The sequence below is a fragment of the Colletotrichum graminicola genome (genome assembly GCF_000149035.1).
Source record: "Colletotrichum graminicola M1.001 genomic scaffold supercont1.33, whole genome shotgun sequence".
Lineage (NCBI taxonomy): Eukaryota > Fungi > Ascomycota > Sordariomycetes > Glomerellales > Glomerellaceae > Colletotrichum > Colletotrichum graminicola.
Window position 1 is genome coordinate 386,957 of NW_007361037.1, and position 21,775 is coordinate 408,731.

Here is a 21,775-nt window from a genome sequence, read left to right on the forward strand (position 1 = left end):
GGTAGATAGATACTTACATTGTATCTACCAAGTTAGGTACTTACCCAGGGCGTGTGAACTTGCCTCTCTCGCAGGTACCTCCCTAGAGCGGTTGTACGTACCTACCTACCCTCAACGGTCGTACCTACCTACCTGCCTACCAAATAGATAACAGAGATACGGTACTGACCGTACCCCTCATTCCGTGGTGGGGCAGACATATCCCAAATACCGAATGACGGCTCAGCCGCTTTGCAGCAGTGACGTCTCACCCCTCGAAAAGGGACCCCAACTGACCTTTCGAGCATTTCCGACTTTACCGCTGCAAGACAATTAACGGGTCGCTGGTTTCCACCGGCGCCTTTGTCTGCCACACCGCAGGATCAAAAACGTGGGGAGAGCCTCTTTTTTCCCTCTTCTTAAATTCCACTATACGTGTAGAAAACTTCGAACCTCACAAGCCACGCTACATGACTTGACTCGGCCGTGTGTGCGTGTCTAATCTACCCTAGGTATCTACTACCTACCTACCTTGCGTATTCCTACGACACGTATTGCATTCACTCACCCATACACCACACACACAAACCCAAACACATATACCCTCAGCTGCTTGCTTGACCGATCCCTGTCTCTTACTTGGTCCGCTTCATGAGCAGCATCTTCAACCTCCCCGCCGCTAGCCAATACCTGCATAACAATTCCGTGATCCCCGTTTAAAGTCGAGAGACTTCGCGACCGCTGCCAGGTGCACCGGGACACTGACGACGACGACAACAACACCACCACCACCACCACCGCAAGCGTACTAACGCTAGCTTCGAGTATTCCACGGCTTCGGCAGTCTTTGGAGTAACGTTCCCATCATGGTTGCTTCTGAGCTGTCGCAAGCGGCAAGGGCCGAGAAGGCCGATCCCCAGTCGTCGCAGCTGATAGCCCAGCAAGCGGCACCAGAGCCGGCGCCGCCATTGGTGAACCGCGTTGGCCAGAGCAAGAGTCCGTACGTTCGGGGTCATGCCGAGAGCCGTGTCGCCTGGCAGCTGCTCGACGAGGAGGCCATCGAGAGAGCAAGAAAGGAGAACAAGTTGATCTTTCTGCACATTGGCTTCAAGGCCTGCCACTGTAAGCGACCCCAGCCGCCAGGAAACCGCTCGTCCGACGATTGCCCCCCTGACCCTCCTTGCAGATTCGCGACTTACATCCACCGAGTGCTTCACCCACCGAGAATGCGCCGCGATCCTGAACGAGTCCTTCATCCCCGTCATCATTGACCGCGAGGAGCGCCCGGAGCTGGACACGATATATATGAATTACGTGCAGGCCGTGAGCGGCTCGGGCGGCTGGCCTTTGAACCTCTTCCTGACCCCCGAGCTCGAGCCCGTCTTCGGTGGCACCTACTACCCGGCTCCCGGCCCTAACAACGGCGGCTCCGACGACGAGGACCGCCTGGATTTTTTGGCCATCTTGCGCAAGCTGCAGAAGGTTTGGAGGGAGCAGGAGGGCCGGTGCAGGCAGGAGGCCAAGGAGGTTGTGGTTAAGCTCCACGACTTCGCGGCCGAGGGAACCTTGGGGACGGCTACGGTACAGCCGGGCGTCGCTGGCTCCCAGACGATCGCGATCGGTAGGTCCGAGACGGGGTTGGAGCATCCCGGGACGGGCAGGACGGCCGCTGCGGTCTCGAGCGAACTGGATCTGGACCTGTTGGAGGAGGCTTATTCGCACATTGCCGGGACGTTCGACCCCGTCTACGGCGGATTCGGCCTGGCACCCAAGTTCCCGACCCCGCCGAAGTTGTCCTTCCTCTTGCGACTGCCTCGATACCTTGCGCCCGTGCAAGATGTGGTGGGCGAGTCCGAGTGTGCACACGCCACCGAGATGGCCCTCTTCACATTGCGCAAGATTCGCGACAGCAGTCTGCGCGACCACGTCGGAGGTTGTGGGTTTGCGCGGTACTCCGTCACGGCCGACTGGAGCGTCCCGCGCTTCGAGAAGCTTATTGCCCACAACGCGCTGCTGTTGGGCCTGTACCTGGACGCATGGCTGATCGCAACCGGTGGGGAGAAGGGCACGGAGTTCTACGACGTCGTGGTGGAGTTGGTCGATTACCTTTCGAGCCCTCCGATCAGTTTGCCCGAGGGTGGTTTCGTCTCGAGCGAAGCTGCAGACTCATACTACCGGCGCGGGGACAGGCACATGCGAGAGGGGGCCTATAACCTCTGGACACGTAGAGAGTTCGATACCGTGATCGGAGACGATCACGAGGCCGCGCTGGCCGCGTCGTACTGGAACGTCCTCGAGCACGGCAACGTCGAGCCCGACCAGGATCCTAATGACGAGTTCATGAACGAAAACATCTTGCGCGTGGTTAAGGACGTGTCGGAGATTGGACGGCAGGCTGGCATCACCGTTGACGAAGTCAAGCGGGTCATCTCCTCGGCAAAGCAGAAGCTCAAGGTGCACAGAGAAAAGGAGCGCGTGAGACCCGAGGTCGACGCTAAGATTGTGGCGGGACGCAACGGCCTGGTGATTTCCGCCCTGACGAGGGCTGGCCTGGCTTTGGCAACCGTTGATGCGGCCAAGAGCCAAGCGGCTATTGCATCCGCCGGTAGGGCCGCCGAGTTCATTAGGGCCAACCTGTGGGATGAGAAGGAGAGGATCCTGTACAGGATATGGAACGAAGGCCGCGGCGAAGCCAAGGGCCTGGCGGAAGACTACGCCTACCTCATCGAGGGTCTCATTGGCCTTTACGAGGCGACCGCGGATGAGAGGTGGATAGAATTCGCCGATGAGCTGCAGAGTAAGTTTCCTTGTTCGGTAACCCCTGAACCAACTGACGCCGACGCAGAGGTCCAAATCGACACCTTTTACGACAGCCCCTCAGTCGGCACCTCGGTCCTCGAGTCCCCCGCATCCCGCTCTAGCTGTGGCGCATTCTACATTACGGCCGAGAATGCGCCGCACACCATCCTCCGCCTCAAGGACGGCATGGACACGGCGCTCCCGTCGACCAACGCCGTCTCCGTCTCGAACCTCTTCCGCCTCGGCACCATGCTCAGCGATGAGGCCTACACGGCACTTGCGCGCGAGTCCATCAACGCCTTCGAGGCCGAGATCCTGCAGTACCCTTGGCTGTTCCCGGGCCTGCTGTCAGGCGTAGTCACTGCCCGTCTCGGTGGCGCGACGTGGGTCGTCGTGCGTGGCTCTGGCGGCGGCGAGGACGAGCTGACGCAGCAGCTTCTGCGGAAGCTGAGCCTCGAGGCTAGCGGTGGTCTGAGGAATGTGCTCCTGCTCAAGGCCGAGGACGACCTGCTGGCAAAGCGGAGCCCCGCGTTAAGGGAGCTGGTGCAGAGGCCGGGCACGTACCGCCTCGAGAACGGCGTGTACAGGCCCATCACGGCCGCCGATGCGGTGTGAGCATGGACGGTGTCTACGGCGAACGAAGAGGATGTTAAAAAAAAATTGAACATAAAATAAAAACGTGCTCGGCATGGGAATTCGATGAGATGCAAGGCAGGTCATGTGGTGGGGCGGAGTTTTATGGTGGCGCGAGTACCCCAATCTTTAGACACGTTTTTGGTATAAAGTGAGGCCGTAGCTCAATGTCTTACTTCTCATCGAACTTGAAGCTGGTGCTGCCTGCTGCTTCGGTCTCTCGGTATAGGGTGATTCCAGTGTGAGACTGAAGCCATTCATTCGACTCCATCGTAAGCGCGATCCATCCCGACGGTGGACGGGGACAGCCTTCAGCCTCGGAGTTGGGTCGGCAAGTAGGTTGCAGCTTCGTGCAGGAGAGAGAGAGAGAGAGAGAGAGAGAGAGGCCTTCGACGTCAGGCGGACGGACTTTCTTCTTGGCGGCATCTAGTCATCCCGTTCTCTTCCCAGTGCACGGGGATCCGTGTCCAGGACGCCGGTACACCACCCTCCAATGATGCATCCCGCCGCCCGCTCATGCGTGACTGATCTCTCTCGTAACAAAGTGACTCAAGATATCGGTTTTCCGAGGCGCAATCTGCTTCCGCGGGGGGCGGCTTACATCTACGCTGGGTGAGCTGGTGAAGCCTCTCCCCGGCGAGTATTGCTGAGTGGGGTGACTGGGAAGCACACGGATGGACGCAAATAAAAAAAACCTTGGATTGAAAGGACAACACCAAACGCATACCAGTGTCTTGATCGGGGTATCTATTCTACAGCGACTGACGGGCTGACTGACTGCTCGACATGACGAAGCCCGCCCAACCGCCACACATCTCGTCTTTGTAACTTGCCTTCCTCCTTCCAACCCTCCAGCGTCCCGGCAAGTTTTCCAAGATTCTCGCCGCTGCAACCTTCGCGGCCCAGACTTTGCCACATATGGTACACTCTCCTTCATCTTCGTCTTCCAGAATGAACGCCCCCTAGGAATGAGCTGCTATGCCCTCTGGCTCGGTCTGGCTTGGAAGGAAAGTACTCAACCCAGCAAGCAGATGCAGACGTGTTCTATCTCCTCTTTTCCACGACTGGCCGGCGCCCTCAGCCGCGAGGGCTACCATTTGCGGGTTGTTTGCGGTTCATCAAGCCGCTGAAGAAGGCCTGAAGCTTGTCGTTGTCCATTTCATCGGGGTTCTCCTCCGCGGTGTCACCCGGTGGCGTGGTGGGATCCTGTGCAGCAGCACTGTATGCCTGACGGTCCTTTGGTCTCATCTTAGCAAAATGCCGAGTTTCTTCAAGGGAAAGTGGGGGGAGAAAAAAAGGAGCTTACCTTAAGCCGCTGGACCATGTCGTCGGCATCAACCTGGATGCCTCCCATGTTGAACTGCACAGGTCCAATGTGCTGGCTAATCTTGCCGTCCGTTCCCTGCCGCGAAGCATTGGAATCCGACTCGTCAGCACGTTGGCCCGCTCTCGACTTTGAGGCGTCGGACTTCTTGTCCTCAGCGTTCCGGCTGCGGTGGGTTTCCAAAATTTGAAGGCTGGAGCCCAAGAACTCCTGCGCGTCTGTTGACGACATCTCCAGTTGCGAAGGGTCTCCGTCGCGGCCTGCGAAGGATATCGCGCTGCCGGCGTTGCTGAGGTCGCGAATCCAGTCCTCGTATGGCGCCACCGCGGAGGACCATACCTCGCCGTTGTAGTCGCCATCGGCCTTCGCCTTCGTGAGAATATTCAGCCCTTCGGTGGTCATGGCGGGTGAAGGGAAAGTGGATTGCAGGTCATGCGACCAGCCCTGGCTGGTGGTCTCGACATCGAAGCCGTCCCTCAGCACGCGAATCTTGCCCCAGGAGTCCCAGTTTGGCGGGACGAGAATCTTGTCCCTGTCTATCACATTGTGCTTCAGGGGCTGCCGTTTCAGCAAAGATGTAATACCCAAACTCGAGTGCACCAAACTGGCTATGGATGAAGGGACATTCGGGGTAGTATAGATCAGGGATGCGCCATCTGAAAAAGCAATGTTAGTGTTCCTTCACAGCCACAGCAGGGGTCGTACGTACGTCTCAGAAGCACTGTCCGGAGATACTGCAGCACCTGGTCAAAATCACCCTCCTTCCACCCTTGGGTCTTCTCGAAAGCCTCCATTTTCTCCGCCTGCAAAAAGATTTAGTATACGCACACATGTCATTGGCAGCATGTCCTCTCACATTCTGGCAAACCACGCAGAGTGGCAGACCAATACCTTCTTCCCATTCACCGGGTCCAAGAGGGAGGACGACGTCCCCTTCGCTTGCAGCCGCTCCTGTGCCATCCAGATTCGTCGAGCCGCCGCCCCTGCCTCTGTCCCGCCAGCTAACCATCACCTCCTCCATTGTCGCTTGGCACTCGTGGCTGGAGTTTTCGAGAATGCTGCGCATGAACAGAATCCATTCTCTGAGTTGACGCATCCACAAATGCGGCGTGGACCAATCAAGGAGTATGACCATTAGGGTGTTCGGTATCGACTCGGGAGCGATTAGGGGTTGGATAAGTTTCGGGAACGATTCTGCTGGTGTCGACAGCATGTAAAGAGAGATTCGCGCCAGTATGTCTGGCCAAGTCAGTATCAGTCGCCGGGCTAGCTAGCGATTCACACGGACCTTCTTGGTCGGCGTCCAGGACGTCGTAGTAGGTGTATCCTAGAGCGAAGCTGTTGGCGATGGGAGGCGTCTTAGAGCTATGGCGGTCCAGAGTTCGCTTTTCGTTGCTATGGGATAGCGACTCTACAAACTCCCTTTGTGAATCCGGAGACCCTCCCAGCACAATCATATTCTTCTCAGGTAACCGTCTGCCGCTGGCGACGTTGTCCAGCATGGAGCTCCAGAGGTCCTTCTTCTCCTCATTGCGGCTGTCCGACCCTGCCGAAGCCGAGGTATACGTAGACACCCGATTCGCGCTTGCCGTCATGATTGAACTCTTTGGTGAGGACGCATATGGGACTGGCGGGTGGTGGGAGCCGAATGGTATCTTGGTCGGAGGCGGTGGGTGGGTTAACAGTGGACAGCTTTAGGCGAAGACAAATAGACGCGTCGAGTCGCGGTGTAGGCGAGGGGTGGGGTGGCTCACGGTGGTTTCGCAGGCAAAAAGTTTTGAAAATACAGAGAGAGATAAGGGACAAGGCAGGCGAAGACAATATCTCTAGAAGCAGAGGTTTCACCCAGAACTGCCGTCCTGGAACCAACCAGTATGCAATCAATGCCTCTTCAATCGTGCCCCCTTCGCCCAAGTGTCGGGGAATTTAAGCTCCGGACCGGCTGTTTTCCCGGCGATTGGCTGGTGGGTGGTGGGTGCGGTGACATTGCATTACCATTGCAGCACAGTGTGCTACCGAAGCACCAATTTAAGGGTCGGTTTTTTGGGGGGGTGCATTGGGGGGCAGATGACGCACTAACCGTGCTACGCGACCACCTAGGTACCGGTAGTTGACCTTTTTCGTAAAGCTTTGGCAAGCTTCCCTTCTTCAGCCTTGCAGATCTGCAGCTTCTACTCCAGCCTTCCCCACCAAGACTTTCGGCAATTCTCGTCACCAGGAGGAGACGGGGAGCTTGATATAGACCGCCGCAATGAACAAGATCCGCGCCATCCAGGAGCTGAACAGGAAAGAGATCGAAAATGGAATGTAAGCTGCCGGTGCGCCCTCCTCGCCCACTTGCAACCGTGTACTGACAATCGAACAGCTCCCCCGAGGGCTCCTGGCACGTCGACTATCGCGACACTGCCTACATATACTTCGGCGGCCTTCCATACGAGATGTCCGAGGGCGATGTGATCACCGTGTTTTCCCAATTCGGCGAGCCTGTCTGGCTCAAGCTGGCGCGCGACAAGGAGACGGGCAAGTCCAAGGGCTTCGGCTGGCTCAAGTACGAGGACCAGCGCAGTACCGACCTGGCGGTCGACAACCTTGGTGGCGCGACCATAAAGGACCGGCTCATCAGTGTGGACCACGCGCGCTATAAGTTCCACGAAAACGAGGACCCGGATGAGGGCAAGGTGGACTGGGCGACGGTCGCGAAGCTGGAAGGCGGGGACAAGACGGACGAGGAAGAGTCGGAAGAGGAGCAAGAAGCTCGGCCGATGCTTCCTGAAGAGAGAGAGCTTGCTCGTCTGATAAGGGACCATGACGAGGATGACCCCATGAAGGGGTTCTTGATTGAGGAGAAAAAGAAGGAGATCGAGGAGGCGCTGCGGCGGCGGGACGACAAGTCGGACAAGAGAAAGAGACACAAGCATCGGCACAGGTCGCATAGGTCGCGGAGACATGAAAGTGACGAGGAAATGAGGGACGCTGGTCACGAAGAGGACAGGCACCGAAGCAGGAGGTCACGTCGCGACGACACACCAGACGAGAAGGACCGCAGAGACGACGACAGAAGCTCTCGACGACATGGACGGCGGGATGAGTCTCGGGAAAGAGACGCCAAACGGGACGGCAGAGGCCGGGGGGGCAAGGAACGCTCCAGAGAAAGGCGAGATAGGGACACGGGCGAGACCGACGAGAAGAGGCGGGAGCGCCGTCATCGTGACCCTGACGAGTCGGCAGAACGTACCCATAGACGGCACAGGGATCGCGATGATGAGCGGCGACACAGGAGGCGAAGCCGCAGTCGGTCGCCGTGATCTCAAAGATGTTATGATACCTAGTAAAATGAGCGATGCTATCGCTGATACCCCTGAATGCCTGGTCCGTTGGCAACTCCAAATGTAACGCCCATACCGTGATCATATAACTACACGACTCCCAAGAGTCTGTTTGACAAGCAGATGATGTTGCTCATTATGCGCCACCCAAATACCTCTTCCAGCCTTCTCTCACAACGTATCGGCGTCCGTCTTGCCCTGTGGATATTACAAACTTCTCCCACCTGGCGTCCTGTCCGGCGCCAATCACAACCAGACTATCTTCAGTGACCCACCCGATAACGCCCTTTTGAGGTCTTGTCGTTCCGAGCGTCGTCTGGTCTGACAGGGGCAGCCCGCCGATCAAGGGGTCATCGCCAGCCTCGAATGGCGCAGAGGCAAACGAGTATACGTCCGAAAACATGCGCGGCATTAGAGGTATCTTCCCCAAGAAACCCCACCGCCCCTTGCCGTCATCGGCTGGTCGGCCCGCGAGGATACCGGATCCCCCCATCTGCGATGATGTTGGGCTAGCTGGCGCGACCGCGGGCTTCTTGGGATGTGGAACGTCGAACACGTGCAGGGTGGACTTGTCTGATGTGCAAGCCAGCTTCGTGCCTTCGGGGCTGAAGCCGAGAGAGAAGATGGTCGCCGGATCGACGCCGCGTCTTAGCTCGGCCAAGCGGGCACAGTTGCTGGTTGCGAACACTCTGATTAGAGTGCCCATTTCACTTGCTGTAGCCAACAGCTCGCCATCCGGGCTCACTTGTATGGCTCGGAGGGCAGATGAGTGAGCCGGGATAATGCTGACATTCCCAGTACCAAGGTCGACAAGTTGGATCTGGCCTACCGTTCTGCCTGGGAACGCAATCGTCTTGTCCGACATGGCGACAAGACCAAGTGGGTTGTCAGTGGTCTCATACACTGACTGGAGGTCGGGCGGCTTCGCAAAGGAGTAGACGCGGACGCTGTTCTGAAGCGCAACGACGATCCGGTTGCGGCCGATGCGGACGCCGCGCACCGGAGTTAGAGAGGCAATTTCTAATGCAACTCTTCCTTTCATGTCGTCCCAGATGATGGTCTGTATAGATGGGGTGAGTATGAGTCTTATAGGCTGAATTATGTGATACGTACTTTGCTGGTGCTGAACTTGGGTTGCCTGCCGCCACCGACGAGGGCGAGGTAGTTTGTCGTCCCCATCATCTCGACAAGACCGATGCCGGCATTGAAGTCTGGCTCAGAATTTTAGCTTTCTCCCTTTGTCGATAATGAGAGAAGTATGCGCAAACCTCTGGACGCCTTCAGGAGGCACGATTTGGTATGGAAGACTGCGTGTTGTTAGGGACACCTCCCCCCTTTGAGTAGCAAACGACGACTCACTGCATATCCCCGAGTTGAGACCAACAGAGAAGCAGCTAGCATCACTGTTGAACGACGCGGACAACACCACAGTAGAGGGTGCCGTTTCTATGGGCGGGCGGGTATTCATTATGATGGAGATGGCCTTGTGCCTGTAAGTCGCCGTGGCGAGTTGGTGGTGCCGCGGCCTGTATGTGAGGTCTCTCTGCAACAAGGGATGAGCGCTATGAGAATGCAAGCCCGGCGGGCCAAGCCGATGTTCTGCAATTTCTGAAGTTGTCCGTTATGATACCATCGTTTACAAATGCATCTTTTGGGGAGAGAGGTGTCCAGCTGACGGTATTCGTCGACGACGATGGTCTCTTAAACAATGGCAGCGATTGGGTGCGCGGCTTTGGAGTCAGCTGGACGGCCGAGTCAGGAAGCTGCTGGAGTCAAGTAGGTAGCAGTGGAGGTTGGCAGGTGTGCGTGCGTATGGAGTACGTAGTAGCAAACAAATAAACGGCCAAAGTGCTAGTACAAAAAGCCTCAACGAGCAACGTTTTGCAAGGAGGGAGGGAAAAGGGTACCAAGGCGGATGTTTGCCAAAATCGATCTCGAGAATAGGTATGTCTCAGCAGACTCGGCCTGGGACGTTATTGGAATGAGGTACGTATCGCCCGTTTCGTCCGCTCAGCGACTCACGGTAGAAGAGGTACAGGCAGGTTGCACCGTGCTTGCCTGTCTGCCTGCGTACCTACCGTGGTTGAGATGGAGACTCACTGAGGTCTGGGTGCGTTTAGGTAGGACAGCTGCCAGATAAGGGACAACCAACTGTCAGCTACCTCGCTGCCTCCCAGCAAGACGCGAAACATGCATGTTTGGGGCCCTTCACCACGCACGGTGTAGCGCGCCCCAACATGCCACTGCAGACCAACAGTGCCGGCGCCGGGAAGCTTCAGCACTGACCATGTACTAGTCTCGTGACTTATCATCCTCTCTCCTCTCTCGCCGCCAATAATGCCCGAAGATACCCCGCTGTTTGTACCTTTCCGAGAAGGGCTTAGTGCCAATTTGGGGGGAAAGGAGCGTGGGCCGGAGAGTCGCTGGCCCCTGAATTGGGCACGCAGGAGCAAGCAAACAATTGGCTGGGGACTGCTTGGGGACGTCCTGCCGCAACATTTTGTGTGAAATTGCATTTTCCAGCACCTGTCGGTCAAGACCCTCCCGTCCCCTTGAGCACCTGCACTTCCCGTCCGACCCCCCAGGTCCCATTTCAGAACAACGACATTTGGGATCCAACAGTCCTTTTGCTCCGTTCAACCACGACACGAACACGCCGCTCGCTGTCCCTTGAAACGATACCATCACTCTTCTTTTTTCTTCATCAGTCGTTGATTTGTTCGACGACTCCTTTACCGACCCTATTCTAGACTAGGAGTTACTTTCAAACACCGCCGTATGTCCGACCACCGTCTCCCTATTCATCTGTTGCACTATTCCGGCCCCCATGAATGATTCCTTCCTCCGACTCCACGTAGCAGACATGGCTCCAATGCATCTGCATCTCCCAAGATATGCAATCGCTGACTGTTTTCGAACTTGCAGAAGATGATGCGCAGAAAGAAGAACGTGAAGAAGGGAATCCAGTTCTGTTTGATGGTCTGCGGAGCATCTGGTACTGGTACGCCTCCCCCCTACCTGGACAATCTCAGTCTACTCGATCCCGGATTCCTGTCAACTGACACTCGCCCCTACAGGAAGAACTACCTTCGTCAACACTCTTTGCGGAAAGAGTGTTCTCGGCCACAAGGATGCGGATGATGCCGCCGCCGCCTCTGTTGAGGACGGTGTCAAGATCAAGCCCGTCACTGTCGGTACGTGACTACTGCCCCAGAGCATTCGATACCGAAGCAAAATGCTGACAACCTTACAGAGCTAGAGCTTGATGAGGAGGGTACCCGTATTTCCCTGACCATTGTCGACACTCCCGGCTTCGGTGACCAAATCGACAATGAGGCCAGGTATGGCGTCCTGCGAAGACCCCAACACACTCACCGGTACTGACACGTGCGTGCAGCTTCTCCGAGATTGTCGGTTACCTCGAGAGACAATACGACGACATTCTCGCCGAGGAGTCTCGTATCAAGCGTAACCCGCGTTTCAGAGACAACCGTGTTCACGCCATGCTCTACTTTATCACCCCTACCGGTCACGGGTAAGCACACTGTCCGATCCAAGCCAACTTGAACCGCTACTAACACACTTGGAGTCTCCGCGAGCTGGACATTGAGCTCATGAAGCGTCTTGCCCCCCGTGTCAACGTCATTCCTGTTATTGGCCGCGCCGACTCCCTGACCCCGGCCGAGCTCGCTGAGTCGAAGAAGCTTGTGATGGAGGATATCGAGCACTACCGCATCCCCGTCTACAACTTCCCCTACGACATTGAGGAGGACGATGAGGACACCGTCGAAGAAAACGCCGAGCTGCGAGGCTTGATGCCGTTTGCTATTGTCGGTTCCGAGGAGAGCGTCGAGATCGGCGGCCGCACCGTCCGTGCCCGCCAGTATCCCTGGGGTGTCGTCGAAGTCGATAACCCGCGCCACTCCGACTTCCTCGCCATTCGCTCTGCACTCCTCCACAGCCACTTGGCTGATCTGAAGGAGATCACCCACGACTTCCTCTACGAGAACTACCGTACCGAGAAGCTCAGCAAGTCCGTCGAGGGTGGTGCTGGAGTGTATGTTCCCCAACGCCCCCCTACTTCCCGGTCGTATCATGTACTGACAATTATCACAGTGACTCGTCCATGAACCCCGAGGACCTCGCCTCGCAATCTGTGCGCCTCAAGGAGGAACAGCTGCGGCGAGAAGAAGAGAAGCTCCGCGAGATCGAGATCAAGGTCCAGCGCGAGATCAACGAGAAGCGCCAGGAGCTCTTAGCGCGCGAGTCCCAACTCCGCGAGATCGAGGCCCGTATGCAGAGAGAACAGTCTGCAGCAGCCGGCAATCCCGTCGAGACCAACGGCGACCAGGAAGCCAACTAACGCAACATTGCTGGCTGCCCCCGCTTATGGTTACGCCGGAAATGCGACTTTGGTCTTTTTCTATACTGGCGTTGGTTTCCGTGCTGTGTTGAAAGAGAAACAACATTATTCCCCTATGCGAGTTCGTTTCTTTTGACACGAAGTTAAAACCCCAAAAAGGTCTACTACGATTGCGACGACTGGGAGAGGCTCATCGGGTTGGCAGGGTGTGGGAAGAGGCGGTCTATGATCTTGGGGAGGTGGCTCGAGAGGCTTCTGGGCGAAGTCGAGGGGCATACCAGGGGCATGGGACTGGCGAACCGCAAACTGCTCATCGATCTGTTTCTTTTATCCCTACCAACCCGCCCCCCGTATCTTTCCAGCTGTGCCTTTTGTAGCCCTTTCACTCGCGCCCCACCCCCATTTCCTTTTCTACTAGTGGACTTCTAATGCTGATATCAAAATTACTTTACCGCTTCTCCAATTCAACACGTTTTCACATCACAAATGTCCAATCTGTAATGAAACACCGAATATAAATGTGATTAAATAAGTTTACTATAAAGAGAGACTGCACTGCAAACGGAGGGCAACGAATGTAGGCGAAAACCCCTGAGTCCGGTTTCATATCCCCAAGGTTTTAATTCCATACAACAAAACAACCACAACGTATCCTGGCCAATTTCTGTTGATAAAACCTAATGTCAAACCACACTAGCTACCTGCTGGCAGAGTTGATACGATTTGTTATTCTTAGGGAATAGAATTAGCGGCAAGCAGTTTAGTTGCTCTCTTGGCTGTTCAGGATGCGCAGAATGGCCAAGAACAGGTTGATGATGTCAAGGTACAGACTGATGGAGGCCGCAATCTCCTCCTCGACATGGTGGTGGCGCATGATGAGCTGGGTGTCGACAAGAATGTAGGCGCTGAAGATGAGTGCGGCGATGCCACCGTAGACGAGCTCGCCGGTGGAGCTGCTAGGGAAGAACATGTACATGAAACTGAAGATAACAAGAGCCCAGAGGGCGCCGCCGAGGTAAGGGACCCAGGAGGTGAAGTCATACTTGGTCTGGCAGGCGAAAGCGGTAAGGAAGATAAAGATGCCCGCAGTGAGGAAGAGGGCATTGAGGACGAGGCCGACTTTGTAGAAGGAGACGATGACGGAGATGGAGTAGGCCTCCATGAGTGTGAAGGCCGAAAGGAAAAGGAGGTTAGTCGGGTACGACTTGCGCTTCCAGAAGGTGAGGAGCATCATGACCATGGCACCGAGAAGCTACGGAGGGGTTAAGTCAGTGTACAGTCCAGTCAAGTCGAGGTTGCAATTTGGGAAAGCGGAGTTTGGAATGAACGTACGGAGCCGAAGACCAAGCCCGGGTGGGCCTGGATCCAGGCCTTGTAGCCATCGTTGAGGAAGCTGATGGTGGAGACGCCGCCGGTGACAAGTAACTGGACGGTAAGGATCGCGTAGACCTTGCGGATGAACTGGTTGCGGATGTCGATCGTGGCCTCTGCTACTGAGCCGCCGTACTGTGAGAGCTAGGGTTAGTGATGGTATTCAACAACGCGAGCTTGCGACAAGACGCGCGAGTGACAAAATGGGCGGTTGGAATGCAGGAGACGCACCTTGAAGTCATCCGGGATGTCGTCCTCGCTGCGGCGAGGGGAACCGCCGCCAAAGAGACGATCCGTGTCGGAGGCGGCGCTGGCTTCGGCTTGGTAGGCGGGGGGTGCCTGCGTGTAGCGCGAAGCTTCGTCAGGGTCCTGAGTCGGCGCTGGGACGTACTTTGTGGTTGAAGCCATCGTTGCTTTTGCCTAATTGTTGACGATCGTTCGCGGGGTACGAGCAGGATTCTGTCAGTTGTAGTGGACGAGCTACTGTTTTGTGGATGCTGGCGTCGGGTGATTTGAGACGAACGCTTAGGAAATTGTTGGATGCCTGTGGACAGTTAAAGGAAGCGCCGGAGTAAGTGGTGTCGTCAAGACGGGATCATGTGGGGTGGCGGCTGCTGCGAAGGTCACTGCTTACCTAGGAACCATAAGTCCTGCATATGTATGTGGCTGGCACTTGCAAGTCTGGGGTAACGTGTGGCGTCGGTGGGGTCATGTGATTATGAGGAGAATCCACGGGCGACATCTTCCAGATTCTGTTCGCTTTAACACATGAAACTTATAGAGGACTATCTCATGCATATATCAGAGCTTCTTCTTCTAAATAGAAATAGGGCCAACACGGGATATTGAAGCCAGCACCTTCCTGGCTACCTACTTGACCATTGTTCCTGGATGGACTTGGCAGCAAGGGCAAACCACTAATGACGGGCCACCAGGGTATCCGTAGTGTACTTTGTTGATCTCTCCCTGAATCGTTTGCCCGCAGTATGCGCTAGACAAATGCGTGGTCTGATGTTGATAACTTTTCTATAGCTCTTGCGCCATCACCGCGGCAATGTACCTACACGTGCTACACTACAGATACAGCACACTGGAAGTGGCGGTCTCGACAAGGTGATGCCGACGCCCACCGCTTGAGAGTGGATGGGATGAAACGCGGAGCGTCAAACTGAGATGTTGGATACCAAGATATCAGGGCTGTATTTTTCGAGATGGCAGCACGGAACGACGGGTAGACAATGCATCCACGGACGGAAGTAAGAGCGAGCGTTTCCCGTGAAGTTAAAGTCTGACCGTATTCGTCTGTTGAAGTGGGATACGTTTGGTCTGTGGCATAGGAGGCTGCACCGTCCTGTCATGGATCGCGGGGTCTTTGGCGGGCAGCCAGGTTTCTTCAAGGATTGACACATTCTACGATTTATGTACGGATATGCATGCAGTAGAAATCCGGGTTACTCGAGTCCAGGACGAGAGGTAAGCGGCCACACCTTGGCGACGGCCTCGTTCTTGTTGCGAGAGATGGCAATTGGCTGCCGTATGTCTCCATCATGGGGGGTTTGTGTTAAAGGAGCTCAGGGTGTGTGGGGTGACCTAGCCCCCCGTCAAGTACGGGTCGGACTTTCTAGTCTACTGCGTAGGCTTGGGGAGTGCGTCAAGGGACAAGGCGGTGTCAAAGGAGGGGAAGACATTTGTTGATACTGGACGGAAAAGGATATTTGTTGTTCTTACTGGTCACACAGGTGGACGAGAAATAGGGGTACAAGATAAAGGTCCGAGAGCTGTAAGAGACAGCAGCGGAGCGCTAGAAGAGGAAAAAGAAGGTCGGAGTACCTAAGGTAGTGTGTTTTCACACTACAGAGACAGTAAACAAGGATGAAGAAATAAAATAAAAACCTGATGACATGATTGACAGGGGCACTATACAGTGTATATCAAACGTTGGATAAGAGGTTGGGGTGGGCAAATCACTCATTTTGAGATGAAGACCATCCTCGGCGCTCATCCAGAGACGAAGGAACCAACCTCACAAAGATGAGAAGAGCGGCGAAGAACCCGAGGCATCCAATTGGAATAGTGGCACAACAAACAGTGTTGAAACTTGTTGAGAGTGGGATAGACCCCCCTCCTTCTCTCTGTCTCTCTCTTTATCTCTTTGTCGTCTCGCTTTCTCCATCTTCAGTCCATCCCCGCGCCCGTGCAGTCTCGCTTTTGGAATTGGGTTGGCCCACCTCCCAATCGAGTTTTCCGTCGAGATAGACTTCATGCATCAATATTGTTGAATGGACATTTGCGCGGATAATCAGTCCATGGGTAGTTGGTTCCATCAGTCTCTGCTAGGGAGCGTAAAGTGAAGGTACCATACCTAGGCAATTGGTTTTCACAATTAAAGCTCCGTCCAATTGCATCTGCAGCTAGCCCCGAATGGGATAAGGGGTCCCCACCCCCTTGAGCGCCTTTCTCCTGCCGTAGGTACCTAAGGTAGTTCGGGCTGATCAGGGGAATGATGAATTCCCGTGCTTCTATTGGTAGAATCTCCTACCCACCCCCCACATCCCTTTTCCATGCCCAGCATCCCTATTTTTTCTCGTAGTTACATAGTAGACAGGCAGAGTCGTAACGGCAGTGTCCTTCACCGCCTTTGATGAGCCTTGGAGTGCCGCTTCTAGGAGCAGTGGCTGGCAAACCCGTGGGAGCCAGACCGCTTGCAAGAGCCTGCTAACGTCTTCTCAGCCTGCCCCTGGTGCCGGTTGAAGGTGTAATCTTGAGATCAGTTGTCCCCTCCTCTCTTTGTTCGTACCCTCCTTTCCCCTGGACAAGTGGCTCCAGCTTGGCACTGCTCCGGTTGACCTCTTCCTCCCGGGGGGGTCGTGGACAAGGGCAAGGCAAGGGGGAAGTGGAGTTTCTTTTTTTTCTTTTTTTTTTTCCTCTCTTCCCGACGAACTGGACTTTCTCAATTTTGCATGGAAAGGAGAGAGCTTCATCGGTACCTGGTACTTTCTCCCTCTGTTTATACGGTTCCATTTACTGCTACTTTCTGGTTTAGCCCCACAATGGAGAAAGCCTCCAGATGCTAAAGACAGCAATATCAAACAAGTACCTGGAACTTCCAAGGTCCCCCCCAGCCAACTGTCGCTCTTCTCCATCTTCCTCTTCGCTTCCGAATACGTGTAAACTACAGAGCACTTTCGCACTCTTCCTTGCCCTCCTCTCCCACCTCAGTCTGACATACCTACAGCGCTCCCCGTCCCGCTCTCTCCACTTCAGATGCTGCCCACCCTGAGCACGCACAGGTACCATCACTGAGTATTCGTCTGTACTCGTACGGATACCTACGTTGAAGAGACCAGAAGGAAGCAACGCCGTAGCCCACCACACCATACCACGCACCACACACCACTCCTGATCCCAGCAGCTTCTGGGAGGCCAACAGAGCAGAACCTGTAGTCGGGCTTTACCTTGGGGTCCCAGTGTGTACCGCAGTACCGCCGCCCCTCTGAACTCTCCAGCCAGTCCTGCTATCGCTATTGTCCACGGTTCCGTTCTCGGTGTCCATCGCCCTTCCATCTCCGTCCTCTAGATCTTCAACCTCCCTAAAACCACCCAACACGTTCGTTTCTCCCCTCCCCTTCCTCCCTCCCTCCCCGCTCGACCACGAACCAAGAAGCGCCAGTGACGACCTCTCGCGCTTTGCGGAACCAAGACCTGTCAACGTCTTGCGCGCTCTCCCACCGCGCTTTGCCAGGCACGCCCACACAAGGTTTGGGACACGACTGGCCCCGGGCGAAACCCTACGCCAACCCACGACCTAGCCGTCGCCAAGCATCGCGCTTTGCCTCACCACTTGGATCGCAAGTCGGCGCCCTTCCCAGTGCCTCAATTGAGTTCCAATTGAAGCTCGGCCGCCCAACATGAGCGACACCGCCAGCAATGAGGCCTCGTCGCCAACGTTTGAGAAGCCCCTCTCGAGCCCAATCCACCAGATCCAACGCAACGCCAGCACCAAGCAGCTGAAGCTTATGAACGGTCCCCTTTACCAGCAAGGCCACAACAATGTCAATGTCGTGCTTATCCGAAGGGTCAGAAGGACAGACGACAGCGCCTGGAAGATGTTGAGCCGTTGGATGGTCGAGAACCAAATCGGTACGTTGTCTCCTGGGCTTCCTGGCTACTCTCCCACTCCTCGCAGCATTGCACATCGTTCGCATACCCAATCCGCAACCAAGCTAACATGCACCCTTTCCAGGTCTCTCCTTCAATCTCCTTGCCCTCCTCTTCCTTGCCCACTTCTTCATCCCGAAGGCGCAGCCTCACACGGTCAAGTTCTTCACCCTGTCATACTATAACCAGCAAACCGGCTTGTATGGCGCCGGCCTTGGCGACTCCTGCCTCCTCGCCTTCTGCATCGTCCTGTTTACTGGCCTCCGCGCTGCGACCATGGAATACGTGATGGCGCCCTTAGCCAAGGGATGGGGCATTAAGAAACGAAAGGACCTCACTCGCTTCAGTGAACAGGCATGGCTGTTGGTTTACTACATGGTTTTCTGGCCTTTGGGTATGGTAAGTTAGCATTGGCGACCTAGACAACATTATCGCGACAGTCGCTGACTCGTCGCTTAGTACATCTACAAGACATCTCCCTACTGGCTGAACCTCAGGGAGCTGTGGACGAACTGGCCCCAGCGCGAGCTTTCCGGCCTCAACAAGTTCTACATCCTGGCGCAATGGGCTTTCTGGCTGCAGCAGATTCTCGTTATCAACATTGAGGAGCGTCGCAAGGATCACTGGCAGATGTTCACCCACCACATCATCACTTGCACCCTGATTTCCGCCTGCTACAGCTACCACCAGACTCGTGTCGGAAACCTAATCCTTGTTCTCATGGATGTCGTCGACCTCTTCTTCCCTGTGCGTTACGTTAGTCCGACTTTCTTGTTCTATCTGCTAACTATTCGCAGCTCGCCAAGTGCCTCAAGTACGTTGGGCTCAACACCCTTTGCGATTTTATGTTTGGCGCCTTCGTTCTGTCGTGGCTGCTTGCCCGTCACGTCTTCTACATGATGGTGTGCTGGTCGATTTACACCCACATTCCCGAAGAAATCCCCGATTCCTGCTACACAGGCCAACACCCCAACCTCGATGGACCGCTGCCCATGCCTGAAGGCAAGGGCTGGATGCTTACGCCTTTCTACAAGACAGATGGCATTGTTTGCTGGAACTCTACTATCCGCTGGTCGTTCCTTTCCACTCTCCTTGTCTTGCAGGTCATTACCATTGGGTGGTTTTTTATGATTCTGCGTGTTGTCATGAAGGTCCTTCGTGGTGGAAACGCCGAGGACACCCGCAGTGACGACGAAGGCGAGTGCGAAGAGGAGGAGGAGGGTTATGTCTACGAGGAGGCCCAGGCTCTCGAGGAGGAGGTTGGCGTTGAGGACATTGACCTCAAGAGCTGGGAGCGGAGAACGGGTATCAAGAGGCAAGCGAGCGCGTCTGGCGTTAGCCTACCGGGCCACAGCGACCGCAAGGAGCTGCTTGGTAGAATCGGCTGCGAGAAGCAGGTTGACTAAATCTGACGAATGGAAGCCACCCAGCGAAGCAACGAAACGTTCTTGGTGGACAGAAGTCCAGTGTATACCACCGGTTGATGTATAGGGGAACGGAAGAGGAGTTAACAAAACGTGTCGTCGTGGTCGGGAAATGACTGCGGCGCCACATACTCACGTACTTTGCTAGAGCATAGTGCGCGCCTGGATGGCAGGCACTCACAGGCATAGATGACATTTGACTTTGCGAGAAGAAAAGAGGAAACCGGGGGGAACGAAGTGGGCCAGAGAAACTTACATCTCGTCTTTCGATTTCTTACCGAGTTGGGCTTATTTAAGAAATGAATCAAAAGTATTCCGGGTTGGTGATGAAAACGCCTAGTTAATTTGGACCGAGCTTATCTGCGTATGGCCGGGGTTGAGGGCAGAGTTGCCGCAATGGTTTGTGAAGCGTACGGATCCGGTCAGAGTCGGGGGCCGATCAGCGAAGTGGGGGCTCGGGACCGGAGGCACCGTGCCAACGTTCTCGAAACTCGGTTCCGACATTCATCGTACCCCTCGGTACACGCCGGCATAGTGCCAGTTATGCCCACTTGTCCGAGAAAGTAGGAGAAGGGTTGAGAAGAGTCGGCGCCTTTGGATGTGGCTCGCCACGGTGATATGTTCAGAAGGAACAACACAGAAGGCTATGAACCCATTGTTTTGGTCTGGAGGGTTTGATTCCTCCAGTACGATTTCCAACGTTTCTCGCAGCGGGCAGAAATACCAGCAAGGTTCCTCTTCTGTTGTACCTGAATCATAGGAAGCGGAGCATTTCCACATACATGTTTGGGGGGCAATTAGAATTGTCGCCGATTGCCGATTGGTTATCGCTGACGCGTACGTTAAATGATATCAGTTTATTGTGACTGCAGTCAAGGACTAACAACATAAGACGAGATGCGTAGTATGCCTTCCAACGAAATGCCATATGTCTTCTCTCAACGGCTTGTGTCTTGATGGCACAAGGCTTTTTAATCCGAAGAGCAAGAATCTCCTTTCACTAGGATGTAACTGAGTTCGGTGCCGGAGTGGCATTGGTGGTGGCTGGACCAAAATTGTCGTCCTCAGCTGGTTCTTGAGGGGGCCACGGTACCTGCCTTCAATGGCTTTCTGCCAGTCAGGTCACATCTTCAAAGCCAACGTCGGTCAAGAGGGGTTTCAGCTCGGGGCCAGGAAGAAAACTGCGCCTAAACTTCTCCATAGCTTCCCGAATCAGTTTACCGAACTCGGCCAGCGGGTGCTCGGAAGTCAGTCTGCTGTCATCGGACACGAAGGTGAAATCGTTGATATCCTGTATCTCGAAATAGCCACCGGGGACGAGGTTGCTAAATTCATGGGCATGTTAGCTTCTTATTCTGATAGGGGGCTAATGTTCGGATAAGATCCCGAGATCCTTCTATTCGTATCAAGAACCAGCTCACTCGTAGGCCTTGGTGACAAGCTCCTTCCAATTGGCAAGAGATCCACTCGTGAACCGAAGCTGAATGTAAGCGACTGGTCGCAAGTAGAGCTAGTCTTCTTCGGTGTCATCAACTTCGAATTCAACGTTTGGCGACACACTAAAATCACTCCGTTAGTATATGAACGGGTATTAACTGTTTGACTACAAACATAAGTCAAAAGTATATACTATTGAGGTTGAATTGGAGACAGATCCACACCCACCCCCTATTTGAACTTCCCGATTACCAGATGCTCACGCGTATAGGTCTCTGGGGGAAGCCCTCCTTTGGGAACTCACCTCAGCTTCGGAATGCTGATCAGCGTAGTCAATGGCCCACAGACCGGTTCCGGCATCGATTTCGAGGATCTGATTGACCTTAGGATCGTCGTTACAGGGCGGGGCGAGTCTCAATTTGTCGCGGAACGTGACAATGCAGATCTCGTCCTGCATACCCGACGTTACAGTTAGCACAATGAGCACATTTATCAAGGTCGCAGTAAGTGATACTTAGTCTTTCATTGTCTCTCTCATCATTGGACCAGGCATATTCTGAAGTGGCTTGTTAGAAAGTCTTTACAGTAAGGGATCCCATACGATGAGGGTTCTCTTACTGCCATCCTTATACTTATGGTAGGACCTGCTGTCATATTCTCAGCCCAGCCCCTGCGATGGACACATCGTCTACCTCTAGAGCCTTCGTTCGGAAACTACCGGCGTCAAAAGTTCTATTCAAGAGCACAGGATAGAAAACGGCCCACACTCAGCTCAAGGTCCGCCTCGCTATCAGTCGCCTGGTAGTACGATTAGCATTCCTTCCGACCAAACACTCATTATTTCTGCATAGTGTGTACTTCGTCGTCGGCGACAAGAATGTCGGGGTGCTGAAATTGCGTATTGGCCATGACTACAGCTTACTGATGAGCAAATTTGGACGTGAACTTGAACCTCTGAATT

General features: G+C 54.9%; 8 protein-coding genes across 8 annotated transcripts; 4 read left to right on the plus strand and 4 right to left on the minus strand.

Annotated features, from left to right (window-relative positions):
- Nucleotides 1-845: 845 nt before the first annotated feature.
- On the plus strand, nucleotides 846-3,393 carry GLRG_07639 (uncharacterized protein; the record flags this gene model as incomplete). The annotated part of the gene is made up of 3 exons (XM_008098454.1): nucleotides 846-1,101; nucleotides 1,166-2,776; nucleotides 2,825-3,393. The coding sequence occupies 3 exons, from the start codon at nucleotides 846-848 to the stop codon at nucleotides 3,391-3,393; spliced, it is 2,436 nt and encodes an 811-aa protein (XP_008096645.1).
- Nucleotides 3,394-4,488: 1,095 nt separating this feature from the next.
- GLRG_07640 (dynein light intermediate chain) lies at nucleotides 4,489-6,330 on the minus strand (the record flags this gene model as incomplete). The annotated part of the gene is made up of 5 exons (XM_008098455.1): nucleotides 4,489-4,647; nucleotides 4,718-5,391; nucleotides 5,445-5,538; nucleotides 5,592-5,974; nucleotides 6,024-6,330. The coding sequence occupies 5 exons, from the start codon at nucleotides 6,328-6,330 to the stop codon at nucleotides 4,489-4,491; spliced, it is 1,617 nt and encodes a 538-aa protein (XP_008096646.1).
- Nucleotides 6,331-6,986: 656 nt separating this feature from the next.
- On the plus strand, nucleotides 6,987-8,040 carry GLRG_07641 (RNA recognition domain-containing protein; the record flags this gene model as incomplete). Its single annotated transcript, XM_008098456.1, has 2 exons — nucleotides 6,987-7,042; nucleotides 7,101-8,040. 2 exons carry the CDS (start codon nucleotides 6,987-6,989, stop codon nucleotides 8,038-8,040), a joined length of 996 nt encoding a protein of 331 aa, XP_008096647.1.
- Nucleotides 8,041-8,197: 157 nt separating this feature from the next.
- On the minus strand, nucleotides 8,198-9,529 carry GLRG_07642 (WD repeat domain-containing phosphoinositide-interacting protein 4; the record flags this gene model as incomplete). The annotated part of the gene is made up of 4 exons (XM_008098457.1): nucleotides 8,198-9,121; nucleotides 9,175-9,272; nucleotides 9,330-9,368; nucleotides 9,421-9,529. The coding sequence occupies 4 exons, from the start codon at nucleotides 9,527-9,529 to the stop codon at nucleotides 8,198-8,200; spliced, it is 1,170 nt and encodes a 389-aa protein (XP_008096648.1).
- A 1,460-nt stretch (nucleotides 9,530-10,989) lies between these two features.
- On the plus strand, nucleotides 10,990-12,424 carry GLRG_07643 (septin; the record flags this gene model as incomplete). Its single annotated transcript, XM_008098458.1, has 6 exons — nucleotides 10,990-11,062; nucleotides 11,139-11,255; nucleotides 11,315-11,402; nucleotides 11,459-11,596; nucleotides 11,651-12,118; nucleotides 12,178-12,424. 6 exons carry the CDS (start codon nucleotides 10,990-10,992, stop codon nucleotides 12,422-12,424), a joined length of 1,131 nt encoding a protein of 376 aa, XP_008096649.1.
- A 760-nt stretch (nucleotides 12,425-13,184) lies between these two features.
- Nucleotides 13,185-14,203, minus strand: GLRG_07644 (uncharacterized protein; the record flags this gene model as incomplete). The annotated part of the gene is made up of 3 exons (XM_008098459.1): nucleotides 13,185-13,676; nucleotides 13,757-13,930; nucleotides 14,027-14,203. The coding sequence occupies 3 exons, from the start codon at nucleotides 14,201-14,203 to the stop codon at nucleotides 13,185-13,187; spliced, it is 843 nt and encodes a 280-aa protein (XP_008096650.1).
- Nucleotides 14,204-17,703: 3,500 nt separating this feature from the next.
- Nucleotides 17,704-19,359, plus strand: GLRG_07645 (TLC domain-containing protein; the record flags this gene model as incomplete). Its single annotated transcript, XM_008098460.1, has 4 exons — nucleotides 17,704-17,935; nucleotides 18,039-18,352; nucleotides 18,413-18,700; nucleotides 18,751-19,359. 4 exons carry the CDS (start codon nucleotides 17,704-17,706, stop codon nucleotides 19,357-19,359), a joined length of 1,443 nt encoding a protein of 480 aa, XP_008096651.1.
- A 1,135-nt stretch (nucleotides 19,360-20,494) lies between these two features.
- GLRG_07646 (TAM domain methyltransferase) lies at nucleotides 20,495-21,723 on the minus strand (the record flags this gene model as incomplete). Its single annotated transcript, XM_008098461.1, has 5 exons — nucleotides 20,495-20,702; nucleotides 20,799-20,887; nucleotides 21,119-21,265; nucleotides 21,580-21,612; nucleotides 21,673-21,723. The coding sequence occupies 5 exons, from the start codon at nucleotides 21,721-21,723 to the stop codon at nucleotides 20,495-20,497; spliced, it is 528 nt and encodes a 175-aa protein (XP_008096652.1).
- Nucleotides 21,724-21,775: the final 52 nt, after the last annotated feature.